Consider the following 15,634-nt stretch of genomic DNA (forward strand, 5'->3'; position numbering starts at 1 on the left):
ATCTGTAGTAATGGTTTGCTGACTCAGGGTAGTTATGAAATGAATTGTGTCTGTCTTTTCCTGATTTAGAAGGTGATTGCGTGAGTCGGGTTGTATGAGAAAGCCCGCCCCAGCCTCCAGGCAGGCAGGAATGTCTGTCTGAAACAGTTGAGCAAATTCCCAGATTAGAAAGGGTCCGCTGCAGCTGACCTCACTCTCGTGAGTAATTCTGGGTGGTTATTTACTGCGCTGCCCCAGCAGGCTGGCCACTGAACGCGCTGCATTGTTAGGACGCGGAGTTGCAGGCATGTAGGAAAGAGCTGTTGGCCTCGGTGGGGACGAAGGTTTCCAAGACCTGCCGCCCGCAGAGCCCCAGGGAGTCGGAGTGGGATGGGCGGTTAGCAGAGGCTCCTGGGGCTGCCTTCTGGGTAGGCTAGCTGATGGCAGAGGGCCAAGACGAGACGCTGCTCAGCAGGACGATGTGGGGCGGCAGATAGCGTCTGAGCAGTCAGGCAGCGGTAAGTAGCCATGTGACGCCCGCCGGTCTGTCGGTCTGTCCCGTTGGAGGCAGCCAGTACTTTCAGAAGCGCTGGCAAATGCTGTTGCATAGTTCCTCATTTTCCTGAGGAGGGAAAGTTCTGGTTAAGCTGAAAGTTAGTAGGAAGGCTGCAGCGAGCAGCTTCGGGAGGTCATGGCCAGATTGCTAATGTGTCCCCCCCAGAACGAGCTGGCCGGGGGCGGGGGGCCTGTGTGCCCGTGAAGACTGTCCTGAGACATGTCTCTGCCTGACGAAGTGCTGCCGGGATTTCTCGGGGTGACTGTGCTGTGCAGAATAGACGCTGGCACACAAACGTTCCACTCGACTTAGCTTCGGTTTCCCTGTGCGTCTCCCTGTCGTATCAGCTGTCCTCTCCTTCCCTGTGGCTGTGCTGCGACTACACTGCCTTTGGACCGAGGCTGTTCTAGAGGCATCTGGGGAAGCGGAGTCTGAGCCCCTCTCCCTTTCTTTCTCGTTACCCTCTTCTGTTAGCGGCTGGTGCCCCCGCCGCCAGTCGGCGTGGGTCTGGTGTGTGCTCACTCCGTGTGCTCGGCAGCGCCCCTCACACCGTGTGTTGTCTCTCTAGCACAATCCTGGAGGAGGAGAAGGCTCAGCAGGAAGAGCGGATGAGGATGGAGTCCAGAAGACAGGTCACAGTGTCCTGGGACTCCGGAGGGCCCGACGAAGCACCGCCCAAGGTAGCAAAGGCCCCCACCCCAACTTTGCACTCCTCTTCCTGACTTGTGCGTTTCTGTGTAGGCAGCTGCTGTGGGCGGGGAGGAAGCCGAGTACCGGCTCATTCTAAAAGCATCCTCGCAACTCCAGCTGTTGTTTCTGGTTTGCCCCTCTGCGTAGTGCTCTCCTGTGCACGCCTTTTCCTAACTGCACTGCAACTATAGGCCCTTCAGTCGCGGGTGATTGGATTCAATGCGATCTGGAAACGCTCTGTCCGTCTCCCTCTCCCCCTTCCTCCTCAGCGGCAGACCGCCTGGGGTGGGGGAGGCTTTTCCCTGTGGGTTGTCAGGGACCTCCCAGATGTCAAGTCAAGGCCAAAACCTCAGATGGACTAAAACCAGGCCAGGAGTGCCTGACATTAGGCTGTAATTTAAAGGAGTCACATTCTGCCCCAGGTATCTTAGGACAGCTGTTCCTTTTGGGTTTGCTTTTGTTTTGTCGAGAACCTTGTGCACGTTTTCTGTCACCTTCTTGCCTGTGACTGCGAGCCGAGGGGTTAGTGTGGGAGCAGCGTCCTCAGCCTGGCCTGCCACTCGCTGCCCATCCCCGACCCCTGCGAGGCGGCCACAGCTGCCCCTGCTGCCTCACTGTGCTGTGCTCGGGGCCTGGCCATCGCTGGCCCTCCGACACTCCTGGGTTGGGGTGCTTGAGACCCCTTAGGCTTTTGACAGGGCGCTGTTTTCACACGCTGGCTTAGTTGCCCTGAACAATGCAGTTGAGGTCAGTTTCTGGAAAGTAAATAGGTCATAGGTTGGTAGTTACCTGGTATTTGATACCTGATGAGCTAAAAATACATTAATAAAGACTTATCTTTGATAAGTCGTTACTTCATTTGCTTTTTGAAAAATGTTCAGAAATCTGTTAGTACAAAGTGCTATTTAGATACTGTGCCTGTTTTTCCATCATGATGCCTGAATGCTTGCATTTTGTTCGTCAGTGTTTTAAATTGTGCGACAGTGACCATTGTCGCACATTTAACGTGAACACGGGTGACTGATGCAGCTCTTCAGAATCTCAGAGCTGAAGGGTTCGTAGCCCGGCCTCCTCCACAAACAGAAAAATTGAGGCCAGAGAAGAAAGGCCCTGTCCCTGTCCGAGGGATGTTACTTGGGCGAGTTAGTGAGGAAACCAGAACATTTCCCTGTCTCTCCCAGGCCAACAACAACAAGAATCCTTAGTTACCCACAGAGAAGCTCTGACTCCACATCCCAGCACTGTCTGTGCAAGTCTGCCGGCTCTCACCCCAGTAACAGCGCAGCCTCGTCCGGTACTGGGAGGCGGGAGGGCCTCGGAGTTCACTGCTCGGGCCTGGAGCCCACCTCTGCTCCCATCCCATCAGGCTCTGACGCCGGGCAAGTGACCTGCCTCTTCCCAACCTCACTCTCCTCGCCTGTGAAACGAGGGTGTGAATATTCCCTCCCTCTTAGGGGCGTTGCGAATATCACGAAACGTAAGGTCCTGTACATATTTGGTGGTGGGCACCAGCTAGTATTGCACTCCCCTAAAACCCACAGAATTAACAAACTTTTTTTATCCAAACATTTTTCTCGACCTCAGTGTAGGAGTTTTAAACATTTTCCTTTGGCTAAATTTAAAAAGCCACGCACTGGGTTCGTGGGTGGAGGTGCTTCAGCTTTTCTTGTTTGGAATACAAAGATGAGCTAGTTCTGTTTACATTTTTAATGTCCTCACCTTTCTTTTTTGAGAAGTTTCAAAATGCAGCATCTCTTCAGTTGTTTTTTTTTCTTCTATAATCAGAGATTGTTCTGCCTTTTGAAATGGGTCAGTGAACTGCAGCTCTTCTTGTTAAAGTTGGAGTGGAATGAGCTACACCCTTATCTGTGGTTGTCGTGGCTGGTTCCACCCACAGAGTTGAGTAGTGTGGTTACAGTGTGAACCACGAAGATTAACATATCTACTCTTGGACCCTTCAAGAAAACGCTTGGAAAACCCTGGACTAAAAGTTTTAACAGCTAGACAATCATCTACATAAGTGTAAATACACAGATGCTTGGTGATAACAAACACACACACTGATCGTTCGGTTCCCTGCCAGTTCGGATCAAGACCTGTGTGCACCTTCTGCCTTCTCCTCCGTCGGTCCGGCCGTAGAATCACATTCTGCTTTTATGGGGCCAGTATCTGAAGTCAGAAACTGGTCTGCCGTGTCCACGTGGCCGGCCAGCGTTTCCTCTCACCGGCTCCTCTGCCCTTTGCAGAGGGAGTTCTGTAAATCTGCCCCAGGTATCTTAGGACAGCTCAGTCCCACTTAGAACTCGTCTAGTCAGGGGGGATCTCAGCCTTTTGTAGATAAGTTTTGTGTACTAATAAATAAAATTTGTAATGTAGTTTAATTAGTTTTTTAAAGGGACATATTTTTCTTTCACCCATTCAAGATTCAAAAGTAAAAGCTTAATTATTGTTACTTAATGACGAAAGCATTATAACCACAAAGCTGGTTATTCAGCCTATGTTACTGATCTCTTCATCAGCACTCAGTACCAGTTTTTTCACACACTAGTCATCGGGAGATGTTTGCCTGACAAGGGCCCAGTGCGGGGATGGTCCCATTTAGGGCTCATTCATGTGTCCTGCAGATTCCCACGAGATCAGCGGAACCTCAGGAGAAAAATAGAATAGCAGTTTTAGTGTCCTCCTTGGACCCCGGGGGGTCCCCAAGACCACTGAGAGGGCCTTGAGATCGAAAGCCGTGTCATAATCACGTTGAGACGTCCTTTGCCTCGTGCACTGTGTTGACAGACGTAGCAGTGGATAAAGCTCTGTCACCTCGGCACCACCTGTACCATCCGGCACTGAGTTCTCTACCACGGGGCTCACGCAATAAGAACAGATGCCAGTGTGCCAGGACCGAGCTGGTGAAGCCGTGAGACGTCTCTCTGCGTTCATAGGAAGGCCACGTACAGCTCTCGCTGTGCGGCTGAGGCGCGGGCTCAACGGACCGGTTTTCTCGTGAAGACCAGTTTGATGTGAAAGAGCTGCTGGCACACACACGGCGGTGGTTCTGAGTTGTGCGTGTGGTAGATACCTTCTCAAAAGAAGGAAGCGAGACTGTCACATCAAGGAGAACAACGGATGGTATTTGTTGCCAGTGATAAAACTGGAATTTTCAAGCAAAAATGCGAATTTTGAAAAACTTACATCCATCACCGTGACCTTGATAGCTTAAACTTTTCTGATGAGCTCAGGGTGGTACTAACAAATGTGATTATTTTTTCATATTGTATACTGAAATGTGTCAACATTGGGAAGATCTGCATTACTCAGTGACCCAGATTTTCCAAATGGTCACATCGCACGTGGGTAAAGGTCCACAGTACAAGACAGAGACAGACTTAATGGAACGTAGCAATCTGGTTCCAGGTTCCACGTGGCAAGTCGCTTTTAGGAAAATGCCACTTGTAGTGTCAGAAAAGTGTCCACAGTTGTGCCAAGACCCTGTTAAATGTTCCTCCCTCTTCCAAGCGCGTAGCTGTGCGGGGCTGGATCTCTGCAGCCTGTCACGCCGGCTGGATGTGGACGCAGCCCGGACAGCGGCTGCCTTCCTGCCACGAGGAGGCGCCACTCCTCTCACTGGCTTTTTTGGGGGGGTCGGGGGTGGGGTAAAAAATAGTGTTTTTTAAAAATGTAATTAGTTTGTTATTTTGAAGGGTGTGTTTTAATTTCTAATACTGAAAGTGTTGGTAGATACATTCCAGATAAACAAAAGCTCCTGGAGTCCTCAGTAAGTTTTGAGAATAAAGGGTCCTGAAAATGAAACCTTTGAGGAGTAGGTGTTCCGAACAGGGTTTCTCCACACTAACCAGACCTAGCACTCCATTTCTATAAAAAATGCTCGACAATGTCCCATTTCCTAATTCTGAAGTGAAACACATAGGTAATCAAGTGACGTGCTAATCTCAAAACGCCAGTTCTGCCAGGAGACCGCTAACTGCACAAGAGAAATAAAAGTAGATCTTAATAACGTATGCACTCACCTGTAGGCAATACTCTGGTCGGTGACACTGGGAGGCGTGTGGGGGGCCAGGTGTACCTGTGTGTGGATTCAACACAAGCACAGCCCCAGCCACGACCGAGAAGGAATCTCATTGGTCCTGATGACATGATTTTCTACAGTGGCAGGAAATCTTGGTAAAGTTAAAACCAAACAAAATAAATTGGCTGTCAGTATACAGTAGTTGCAGTTCTGGAAAGTTCAGTTTCTGATAAACTGTGCAAAATACTACTTGTGTTCCCATGCCAGACAGTTGGTTCTAGGTTCCAATTACAGGGCCGCGTTGTTTTACTTCCATAAGGTTGAGAGAGACATCTGGAAGGAACGGTCCTGTTGCTCGGACCCGTTTCTCCCCTGCCTGCCCGCCACCCTAAGAGCCCACCGTCGTGATCTCAGAGCCCCTCAGACACCCCGAACGCCCGCCAGGAGCACGGCCGCCCAGCTGAGAACGCTCGTTTCGGGCACATCAGGTGTTCCTTTCTCTTCCTCCTCACTCGGGAGGTATCAAGAAAAATGCCCTCAGCTCCATAGTCTGCTTATTTACAATCCAAGTTTCTCTTTGAGGAGGACTGTGGGGGCGGAGCCCCAGAGAGTAGTTTCCAGGCTCTTGGCCTCACATAGAAAGGTGCTGGCTCAGGTAGTAAATGGCCAACTGTGATTGCATGGCCATCAGCTGTGGCTAGTTGGCCGTCAGCTGTAACCAGTGAGCCATTGGCCACAATATAACTGCTGTGGCTACGCTAGGAAGGAGGAGAAGGAGAAGAGAAAATGGGGGCTAGCAAGAAGATGGCGGCTGGGCTGGCAAGCGTGGATGGCGGTTTGCGGACAGTGTGTATCCAGCCTCCAGTGAGAGTATAGTGCCGCCAGAGAGAATAAAGTGGTATGACTCCCCTACCTATGGCTCCGTGGGTGTTCCTTTTTGGCCTCACCATATCCTGCGTTCTTGTATGGGGAGCGGGAGCAGAGACCCTGCAGGTCTCCCTGCACGACAAATGGCGCAGCGAGCAGGGTCTCCCGCATGACAAATGGCGCAGCGAGCAGGGTCTCCAGCATGACACATGGCGTAGTCGGCAGGATATGGTGCCAGCCAAAGCTCTCCAAAGGACGGTGGAGCAGTTTGTGTGTATGAACACTCAGTCTGAGGAAGACCAGGAGGAGCAGCTGCCGGAGAGCTGGACCCTCGTGGAGGGGTGGGAGGACGTGGACGGTTCTCCCACCAGCACAGGAAAAGCCATGCAGCTGCTGCAGAGATGGAGCCCCGCGGAGAGGTGGAAAGATGTGGACGGTTCTCCCACCAGCACAGGAAAAGCCATGCAGCTGCTGCAGAGATGGAGCCCCGCGGAGAGGTGGAAAGATGTGGACGGTTCCCCAACCAGCACAGGCCGGAGAAAGCGAAGGTCGTTGCAGCCCTGTGGGCCGGGGAAGTTCCTGCTCAGGCAGCCCGGATGCAGGACTTGTAGTCCCAGGAGGTAACGCTTGCTGAGTCCTCCGTGGGAGATGAGGGTGAGGTCAAGGTCGTCCCTCACCCCCAGGACAGCCCTGGTGAATGACTATGGACTATGGGGAATTGCCTTCCATCCCTAATTTAATGGACCGCTTGACTGTTTGTTTGGGAACTGTTGTTAGTGGAACGGGGATATTTGCTTTTGTCTCTTGACTGGCCGCCATTGAGAATATGTAAGCACCTTGATTGTGAGTCGCTGTTGTTCCAGCAGGGTACCCTGAGAGGCACAGAGAGAGTGGCAGTGCGCTGAGAGGTCTGGCTGAGCCCTGAAGATACCCTGGCTGTGCCCAGGAAGTCGGGCTGTTCCCAGAGAGAGTAGTAGAGCCCTGAAGGTACCCTGGCTGTGCCCAGGAAGTCGGGCTGTTCCCAGAGAGAGTGGCGGTGCCCTGAGAGCCCTGGCTGTGTCCAGGAAGTGTGGCTGTGCCCACAGAGAGTGGCGGTGCCCTGAGAAGCCCTGGCTGTGTCCAGGAAGTGTGGCTGTGCCCACAGAGAGTGGTGGTGCCCTGAGAAGCCCTGGCTGTGTCCAGGAAGTGTGGCTGTTCCCAGAGAAAGTGGCAGTGCCCTGAGAAATCCTAGCTGTGCCCGGGGAAACTAGTGGTACCCTAAGAAGTCCAGGAAGTCTGGCTGTGCCCAGGAGTACTGGTGGTGCCCTGAGAAACCCTGGCTGTGTCCGGGAAGACAGGTGGTACCCTAAGAAGTCCAGGAAGTCTGGCAGTGCCCAGGAGTACTGGTGGTGCCCTGAGAAACCCTGGCTGTGTCCGGGAAGACAGGTGGTACCCTAAGAAGTCCAGGAAGTCTGGCTGTGCCCAGGAGTACTGGTGGTGCCCTGAGAAACCCTGGCTGTGTCCAGGAAGACAGGTGGTACCCTAAGAAGTCCAGGAAGTCTGGCAGTGCCCAGGAGTACTGGTGGTGCCCTGAGAAACCCTGGCTGTGTCCGGGAAGACAGGTGGTACCCTAAGAAGTCCAGGAAGTCTGGCCGTGCCCAGAAGCACTGGTGGTGCCCTGAGAAACCCTGGCTGTGCCCAGAGAGCCTGGCTGTGTCCAGGATATTGCATTCACCCCCAGGCTCCTCGCACAGGTCCCCTCGCGGAAGACGCTTGTCGCGTAGATTGTGAGGCGAGAGCCTGTAGGGGTGGAGTGTGGGGGCGGAGCCCCAGAGAGTAGTTTCCAGGCTCTTGGCCTCACATAGAAAGGTGCTGGCTCAGGTAGTAAATGGCCAACTGTGATTGCATGGCCATCAGCTGTGGCTAGTTGGCCGTCAGCTGTAACCAGTGAGCCATTGGCCACAATATAACTGCTGTGGCTACGCTAGGAAGGAGGAGAAGGAGAAGAGAAAATGGGGGCTAGCAAGAAGATGGCGGCTGGGCTGGCAAGCGTGGATGGCGGTTTGCGGACAGTGTGTATCCAGCCTCCAGTGAGAGTATAGTGCCGCCAGAGAGAATAAAGTGGTATGACTCCCCTACCTATGGCTCCGTGGGTGTTCCTTTTTGGCCTCACCATATCCTGCGTTCTTGTATGGGGAGCGGGAGCAGAGACCCTGCAGGTCTCCCTGCACGACAAATGGCGCAGCGAGCAGGGTCTCCCGCATGACAAGGACATGTCGTGTTCCTGGTAAATCGTAGCGCTTAGTCGCGGTGACACTTTTGGACGCTCACGCGGAAGAACTTGACGTGTGTTATTAGCTTATTTAATCTTCACGGCAGCCACTCCTTCACTGAGGCTGGAGGCAAGGGAGATGAAGTGCCCGGTCACCGGCTGGCTGCCTGGTTCTCCGCCCGCCCTCCTGCCCGCCGTGCCGAGTCCGTGTGTGCAGCGAGCACAGGCGACGGCCGCAGCACCCCACACTGTCGTGAGCAGGGGTGCTGCTGTGCCCTCCTTTGTGGAGCAGTTTTCTTTCCATCTTGTACCTGTTGGTTTTACTTTGAAATGGAACCTTACCACTGGCTACCCTGTACCTCCCTGTGAGACATTGTGTGGAGACTGCCATTCTCTGGCAAATCCCTCTATGCTTGCCTTTTATTGGTGAGACAGAAGTGCGCTTGTCAGAGTAGCATCACAGCACAGCAGCTTCTGGAGCAGGCGGTCCTGCCATTCCTGCCGTGCAGCCTGTCCTCATTGCCTGACTTCTCTGGGCCTCAGTTTTATCCTCTGTACAATGGGCCGGTAATACTGCTTGGTACATTGCTCTCCGAAGGATCAAATGGTATGTAAAGTACCTAGCTTGGGGCACACAGCACAGGCTGAGTAAAAGTTTTCATTTTCGCCACCTCCAGAATGTCAGCCAGAGGACACACCGTGCGGCTGTCAGGTGTTCTGTGTACTGCCTGATTCGTGGCTGTGTGCGTCCATCCTTGGACTCCGGGAAGCCTTTCCCAAACAACCATTGTAATGCACACATATCAACACATCCCTTCAAAATGACTGTACGGAGAGAGTCAGACTCCTATTTTGCCTCCTCTTAATACGTGTTCAAATGACACCTTTAAAACTAAATCTGAAGGGTAGTCCCTTGGACTTCAGAGACCCTTAGGAAATTGCCCCGAGCAATCAGAGTAAAGCCCCCTTCATGCCCCTTTCCTGTGTCAGGGCGGCTTGGGGGTCTGTCCTCATATGTAGTTCAGTCTGGAGTGGACTGCGTCTGGTACACTGAGGTAGGACGGTGCTACAGGGATAAGGAAACGGTTTCCACCCTCAGGGTAAGAGGCCCGTGATGGACGGGCCAGAGCAGGTACAGAGCACCTGCAGCCCTGGCCAGGATTCTAACACCTGTGGAGAGCAGAGGACTTAGGTTTATGTCAGGTGGGAGAACTCGGTTGCCGCTGCATGAAGGAAGTAATGTGGGAAATACTCCCAGGACAGGACAGGAGACGTTCTACAGGTGGAGGGGACATTGTAAGTGGGGGAGGGGGAGACTTTAGAGCTTCCAACTTATTCAGAGCTTAACTGGTGCAAAGCACATCTCCCTCTAGGACTAAGCATGTCCGTGGGAAAGACAGACAGGCACTGAAGCATTTTCTGTCCTCCCTTGGGCCTGCTGGGGCCTCAGTCCATTTCCTTTCTTTCTGGTCGTCACTTGGCTGGGGAATAATGGTTTCCATTTTGTGAAATCCCTCAGGATTAGACTTCTGTGTCACACCAAACTGCTCTTTCACTAGGAACTTTAAATCCAGGTGTCTCACAAGCAGGAGGAGGATTTTAGAGCTGGGAGGACTTCAGGGTGCCTGCCGCTCAACTCCTGTTTTACAGACCTGGAAAGAAAGCGAGTCAGTCTATTCATTGCTCTCTGCCACCCGGCTGACAAGTGACAGACCAGGACGAATGTCCGCTCACTGCACAGAAGCGTCCCTGTTGGCATTTTCTTTTCTTTTTTTTTTTTTTTTTTGGAAGGAGAACAGGACTTTTATTGGGGAACAGTGCGTACTTCCAGGCCTTTTTTCCAAGTCAAGTTGTCCTTTCAGTCTTAGTTGTGGAGGGCGCAGCTCAGCTCCAGGTCCAGTTGCCATTGCTAGTTGCAGGGGACACAGCCCACCATCCCTTGCGGGACTCGAGGAATTGAACTGGCAACCTTGTGGTTGAGGACGCACTCCAACCAACTGAGCCATCCGGGAGCAGCTCAGCTCAAGGTGCTGTGTTCAATCTTAGTTGCAGGGGGTGGAGCCCACCATCCCTTGCGGGACTCGAGGAATCGAACTGGCAACCTTGTGGGGTTGAGAGCCCACTGGTCCATGTGGGAATCGAACCGGCAGCCTTCGGAGTTAGGAGCATGGAGCTCTAACCGCCTGAGCCACCGGGCCGGCCCCGGCATTTTCTTAATGCTGGGTGGTATCGGGCATCTTCTCAGGCATGAGCTTGTTGGCTGTTGGTCCTCGTCTCAAGTCCTTCGCCCACGGTGTAGATTATTTCTCATTTATCTTTTCTTTTGTTGCTGGGGCTTTTGATGTCATTTCTAAGAAACCGTTGCCTAACCCAAGGTCACAAAGATTTGCTCCTGTTTTCTTGTAAGAGTTTTCTAGTTTTAGCTTTTACAGTTAGATCTGTGATCCACTTGGAGTCAACTTCTGTGTATGTTTGTGTGGGAGGCGGCCACCTTCGTGTTTTCACATGTGGGCCTCCTGCTGGCTCAGCGTCACTTGCTGAAAAGACTGTTTCCCCACTGAAATGTCTTGGCATCCTTTATCATCCTTTCCTACTAAGCTTTTTAGAGAAATACCTTTTCCTATTATTTTCAGTAAAACATAGATTTACCAAAATAATCAAAATACTCATTCGTGTGACGCTCTGTTGGTTTGTTCACAGCCCAGCAGGCCTGGCTATCCCAGTCCGAGGTCCAGTGAAGGGTTTTACCCCAGCCCACAGCACGTGGTACAGACCAACCATTACCAGGTATGCCCGTCATTTCAGACGCAAGATGTGTTCTTTATTCCTCGGCATGTTTGGGGTGGGGAGGTATGTTGTCTATGTCTGTGCTTTGTATTTGTGTATTTATGAGTGTGACTTGGTGAACAGAATGACAAGAGTGCCATCAGCCTAGTAACTATCTAAGGGAGCGTTGTCTTGCCATCCTGTCCCAAGCAGCAGCCATAAGTAGTCACTTAGTCACATGTCCCACAGTTGTCAGGTCCGTTCTCTTCTCCCTGATCTGAGAAAGTACAGGGCAGACCCGGCAGGCACATGCTATGCAGAGGTGACACTAAACTAGGCAGTTTTTCTGGAAGGGAAGAACGAAATTGAAAGTTGCCTTAAAAGCCCGATGAGATGCCATGTAGACCGATGTGGAAAGAGTTAGAGACAACTATCCTATACAAATTAGAAAAGGGTATCATTGAAAGAAAAGGGCCAGAAGCAGTCAGCCATTTTTTGTTCTTGTTTTTGAGGGAAGGCATTTGCTTTTCCTGGTGTGCAGGAAGGCACAGCTCAGCGGGCACCGAGCAGGAGTTGGGTACCAGAGTTGTTTAGCGAAAGCACGACATCGCCTGCTGATGAGACGGCAGAAAGAGAAAGCACTCAGAGCTGGCAGGCCTCGGGGGCTTCGCCAGGGGCTAGGCACAGGCCCGTGGCACATTCACGGCCGGGAGGTTTGGGGCGTGTTTGTTCGAGGTTGTCCCATCTAGAGTAGAAGCCCCGAGCAGAGGCGGCTTTTAAGTGCCTCCGTGGAACAGTGTGTAGGTTAGAGTTGTGTGAATAAGTTAACCGTTCATTTTTGTCAGGGAACAGATGGATGCGTAACCTCTCCCAAGCCGCACGTTTCCACACCGTGCACATGACAACGGCTGTAGGACAGCTCCTGTGCTTGTTTCATGTTCTGCCTCAGCCTCAGTGCTCTTCTGCTCCTTTCACTGGTTGCTGTTGTGTAGAAAACTGCCTGAGATCATTTGAAATCTTTGTTGTGAAAATTCCTAAACGTTCTCTTGCAGGAATGTGTTCATTCTGACCAAAAATAGTGGTGATGTAGCATTTTATGTTTAGTAGAAGTTTTTATCATTAGATATTTTCATTCAAGTAAACTGTGAGAACTATCTGTATATCTTATTTGAAAGTTTATTGGTTACATACTGTCAGTAGGGAATTTGGGTATAAATCAGAGTCTGGAAATGGAACAGATACACAAAACCTGTGCTGAAGGGTGTGCTGCTCTGCAGAAATCCTAATTTGGCTGCTTTATCGCATTAAAAAATTACCTGACAGCCCTGGCCACCCCATAGGACGCTGATGCGTGATGGGAACAAGCACTGATTTCGTTCTCTCTCTATCGATTGGGGAACAGAACTATATGAAGAAACTGGTTTTCTTTGAGCCTTGACCCTTCTCTCCAAGGCCACCTGTGTGTCTTCTCTCTGGCTGAGTTGTCATTGTTCGAACATTGTGCGAAGAGTAACTTTTCACCCCACCAGCACTGGTTCACTAGAGGACAGACATTCAGGGGTTTGTTTGTTTGTTGCTGGGGTGCGGTGGTGGGTCTGGCAGGAAAGGGAGTTCCCGAGCAGTGCAAGGCGGTCGTCTTGGTGGCCTCCTGTTGCTTTTGCACGGAGGGTGGTCTGCTCTCAGCACTGCAGTAAGTGTAAGATTCCAAAGTAGGTAATTTCTGATTTTCTAGTGAATATTTGCATTAGTTGTCTAGCCCGACCATAACAGGACCTGTTCTGAAGATGTAGTTAAGAATCCGTTTCCTCGTCCTTAGCAGCTTCTGGAAGCCACCTGCCTTCTTGAGCTCAGACCCCTTCCTGAGTCAGCGTGCCCTGTCTGACCCTTCTTCAGTGGTCACACGTCCCACTCTGCCTTCTGCTTCCTTTGAGCGCTTCTCAAGAGCCTCGTGGTCACGTTGGGTCCCCTTGGATAAGCAGGATGATCTGCCCTCTCAAGAGCCTCATTTACAATCCCGTGTGCAAAGTCCCTTTGCCTTGTGAGGTGCCGTGCTGTGGGGACAGGCCAGGGATGTCTTTGGGGGGCCAGTATTCTGCCCGCACGGCACTCTCTGTAACTCCTTTCACGTGGAGAGCGAGCAGAGCTGTGTAGGAGCGTCCTGTGTCGGGTCGTGACCCGGCCGTTGCTCACCCGCAGGTCTCTGGCTACCCGGGCTCACATGGAATGACAGCCATGGCCGGCAGCGTCTACCCGGGGCCGGCACCCCTGCTGGACCAGACAGATGCGTGGAACCACAGAGCACAGGAGATATCGATGTGGCAGCCCAACATGGAGGTACGTGCGGTGTCCTTGGGCTTCAGTTTGCTCACGGATGAAGCTTTGCCCAAGGTCCCTTTCCTCTCTAAACCCTAAGATTCCTTGGTTTTGAGTACCTAGTTCTAAGATCAAGGTACTCCATCTACTCATGTGCTTTCTGGCTCTGAATCCTTTTTACTAAAGAAAGGAGAGATGCCCATTCATCTGAAAGGCAGAGCCCCAAGTTGAATAGAATTAGCGTGTCCATGAGGCCCAGGAAGAGACTGGAAGACAGTCAGAGCCCGTCAGTACTGACAGCCCGTTAGTACTGACAGCACACACCACGACTTCACTCCCAGATTGTTCCCACCGTTTTTGGTAACAACGCTGCATCCTTTGCATGTGGCGTGGATTCTTTCCTTAGAATGACGCCCTGCGAGTTGAGCTGAGTGCAGCGATTTTTAAATGCGCTGGGCACGTGTCAACTCGTGGCTTCCAGAAAGTCCCGTTTAGGCAGCCTAAGAGCCCCATGTCCACCACCCTTGCTGTTTTGCTTGAGTTTTTGGAAAGACAGACAGAAAAAACGTGAGGGCATCACAATGGGCTGTGAGAGCAGGATCCTGTCTCTCACTCGCCCAGGACTCTGCGGCCCGGGACCTGCGAGGGCTCGGGCAGGTGCTGCCGCCCCACCTGATGGAGGAGCGGCTGATCCGACAGCAGCAGGAGATGGAGGAAGACCAGCGCTGGCTGGAGAAAGAGGAGAGATTTCTGGTAAGCACATCCCGGGACGGCGGCCCCCGAGCCCCGGGGGACCTGCGGTATGGCCGGAAGTCGTGTCTTCCAACGCAGGACAGCCAGCGGTTCACCTGCCTCCTGAACTTGCAGCACGGGGGCACTTGCTTTTCTGGACTTAACCTTTTCAGAACACACTTATACGGTTTCTGTGGTGGCATTGTGGGCTCCGAGGCGAGCAGTCCTGTGGGTTTTCACACAGAAACAACTCCCCTGAAGTGGCAGCCTGCACCTGAAACGTGTGACCGTGCTGCTGCAGGGCATGTCGCCGCGTGGCCAGAATCGCGGGCGCTGCCCTTCCTTCGTGCTGGCCGGGCAGACTGCACCTCCTTCCCTGTGTGTCTGGCCTTGTGGGTGCACATGCCTGTCTTGGCAACTGTTGTCAACACTCCCTCAGAAGTACCCTGGGGACAGAGAGGAAGTGGCGAGACAGAGCGGCCTTTGTGTCAGTTGACACAGGGCCCTTTTGGACTCATGGCCCCACTTCTGCGCCCTGAGCCTCAGAACCCACTCCGCCCACCCCACACGGCCATTTCAGTCTTTCCAAAGTATCCTGAGGAGAGCGACCACTGAACAGCCAGGGCTCGTGCTGTTTCCACAAAACCTTGAGTGGCTGACATGTCCGGTGTGGTCCAGAGCTGGTCCCTCGTACTTGGGCTCGGTAGACATTCGCGGAGGCCAACTCTGCCAGGCTCTGCCGAGGGACTGGGTACCAGTGAAGGCAGGAGCCAGCCCTGTTGTGAAATCACTTAGTTGTACAGGCACAGAAACATTAAATCAATTAATGGAGTTAGGAGGCAGCAGTTTCAGACTGTATTCTGCAGATTTCATCACTGTGTGACCCTGTTTCATTCTTTATATGTGCCTTTCATTTTTTACACATAGTTTAAAATTAAACAAAGCGACCTGTACTGTCAGGCTAGGTGAAGCACGTTGGAACCTGTTGGAGAGGCCAGTGGCCTCACTGCAGACAGAGTGTGTTGGGGCAGAGCCTGCCAGCCCATGCACACCTGTGAACTTGAAATGAGGTCACGTTAAGAGGAGCGCTTTCTTCTTTTTGGGTGGGGGGGGGCCTGCGAATGTCACACTTGCTTCCATCCTCGGTTGAGTGCCAGACAGGTCTGACACACTTATGAGCACACACCTTTGTCACGATGTAGCAGGATAACACATAGTATTTACTAGATTCTGGTCACCGTCCTGCATCACAGCCACCCAGTGAGGAAGAGACAGGTCCAAAATCCTGTGTCCGAAACTCGTGGGTTCTGTGGGCTTTGGAATTCAGGATTTTCTTCTTTCAGAAGGTTAATGTAACGGGACAGACGTGCCATATGTCATGTGCTACTTCAGTGGTATCCCAGAGTTAAAAGCACAAGTACTGCTACAGCAGAACACAAGTGTCCACAGTCACAGATAG

General features: G+C 52.2%; 1 protein-coding gene across 21 annotated transcripts in view; it reads left to right on the forward strand.

Annotated features, from left to right (window-relative positions):
• The window catches only part of PTK2 (protein tyrosine kinase 2), a 169,376-nt gene that overhangs the window by 138,373 nt on the left and 15,369 nt on the right, over nt 1-15,634 (forward strand). For 20 of the 21 annotated variants that reach the window (XM_074316377.2, XM_074316379.2, XM_074316376.2 and 17 more), the window contains 4 exons: nt 1,104-1,215; nt 11,065-11,151; nt 13,327-13,464; nt 14,065-14,196. In XM_074316377.2, the coding sequence (XP_074172478.1) occupies nt 1,104-1,215; nt 11,065-11,151; nt 13,327-13,464; nt 14,065-14,196 (469 nt within the window). Of the gene's footprint in view, nt 1-11; nt 498-1,103; nt 1,216-11,064; nt 11,152-13,326; nt 13,465-14,064; nt 14,197-15,634 lie in introns of those variants that run through there. The other variant, XM_074316396.2, reaches the window with a different exon arrangement.

The sequence above is a fragment of the Rhinolophus sinicus genome, chromosome 6, assembly GCF_057876585.1.
Source record: "Rhinolophus sinicus isolate RSI-liver-muscle chromosome 6, RSI-T2T, whole genome shotgun sequence".
In the NCBI taxonomy this organism is placed as follows: Eukaryota; Metazoa; Chordata; class Mammalia; order Chiroptera; family Rhinolophidae; genus Rhinolophus; species Rhinolophus sinicus.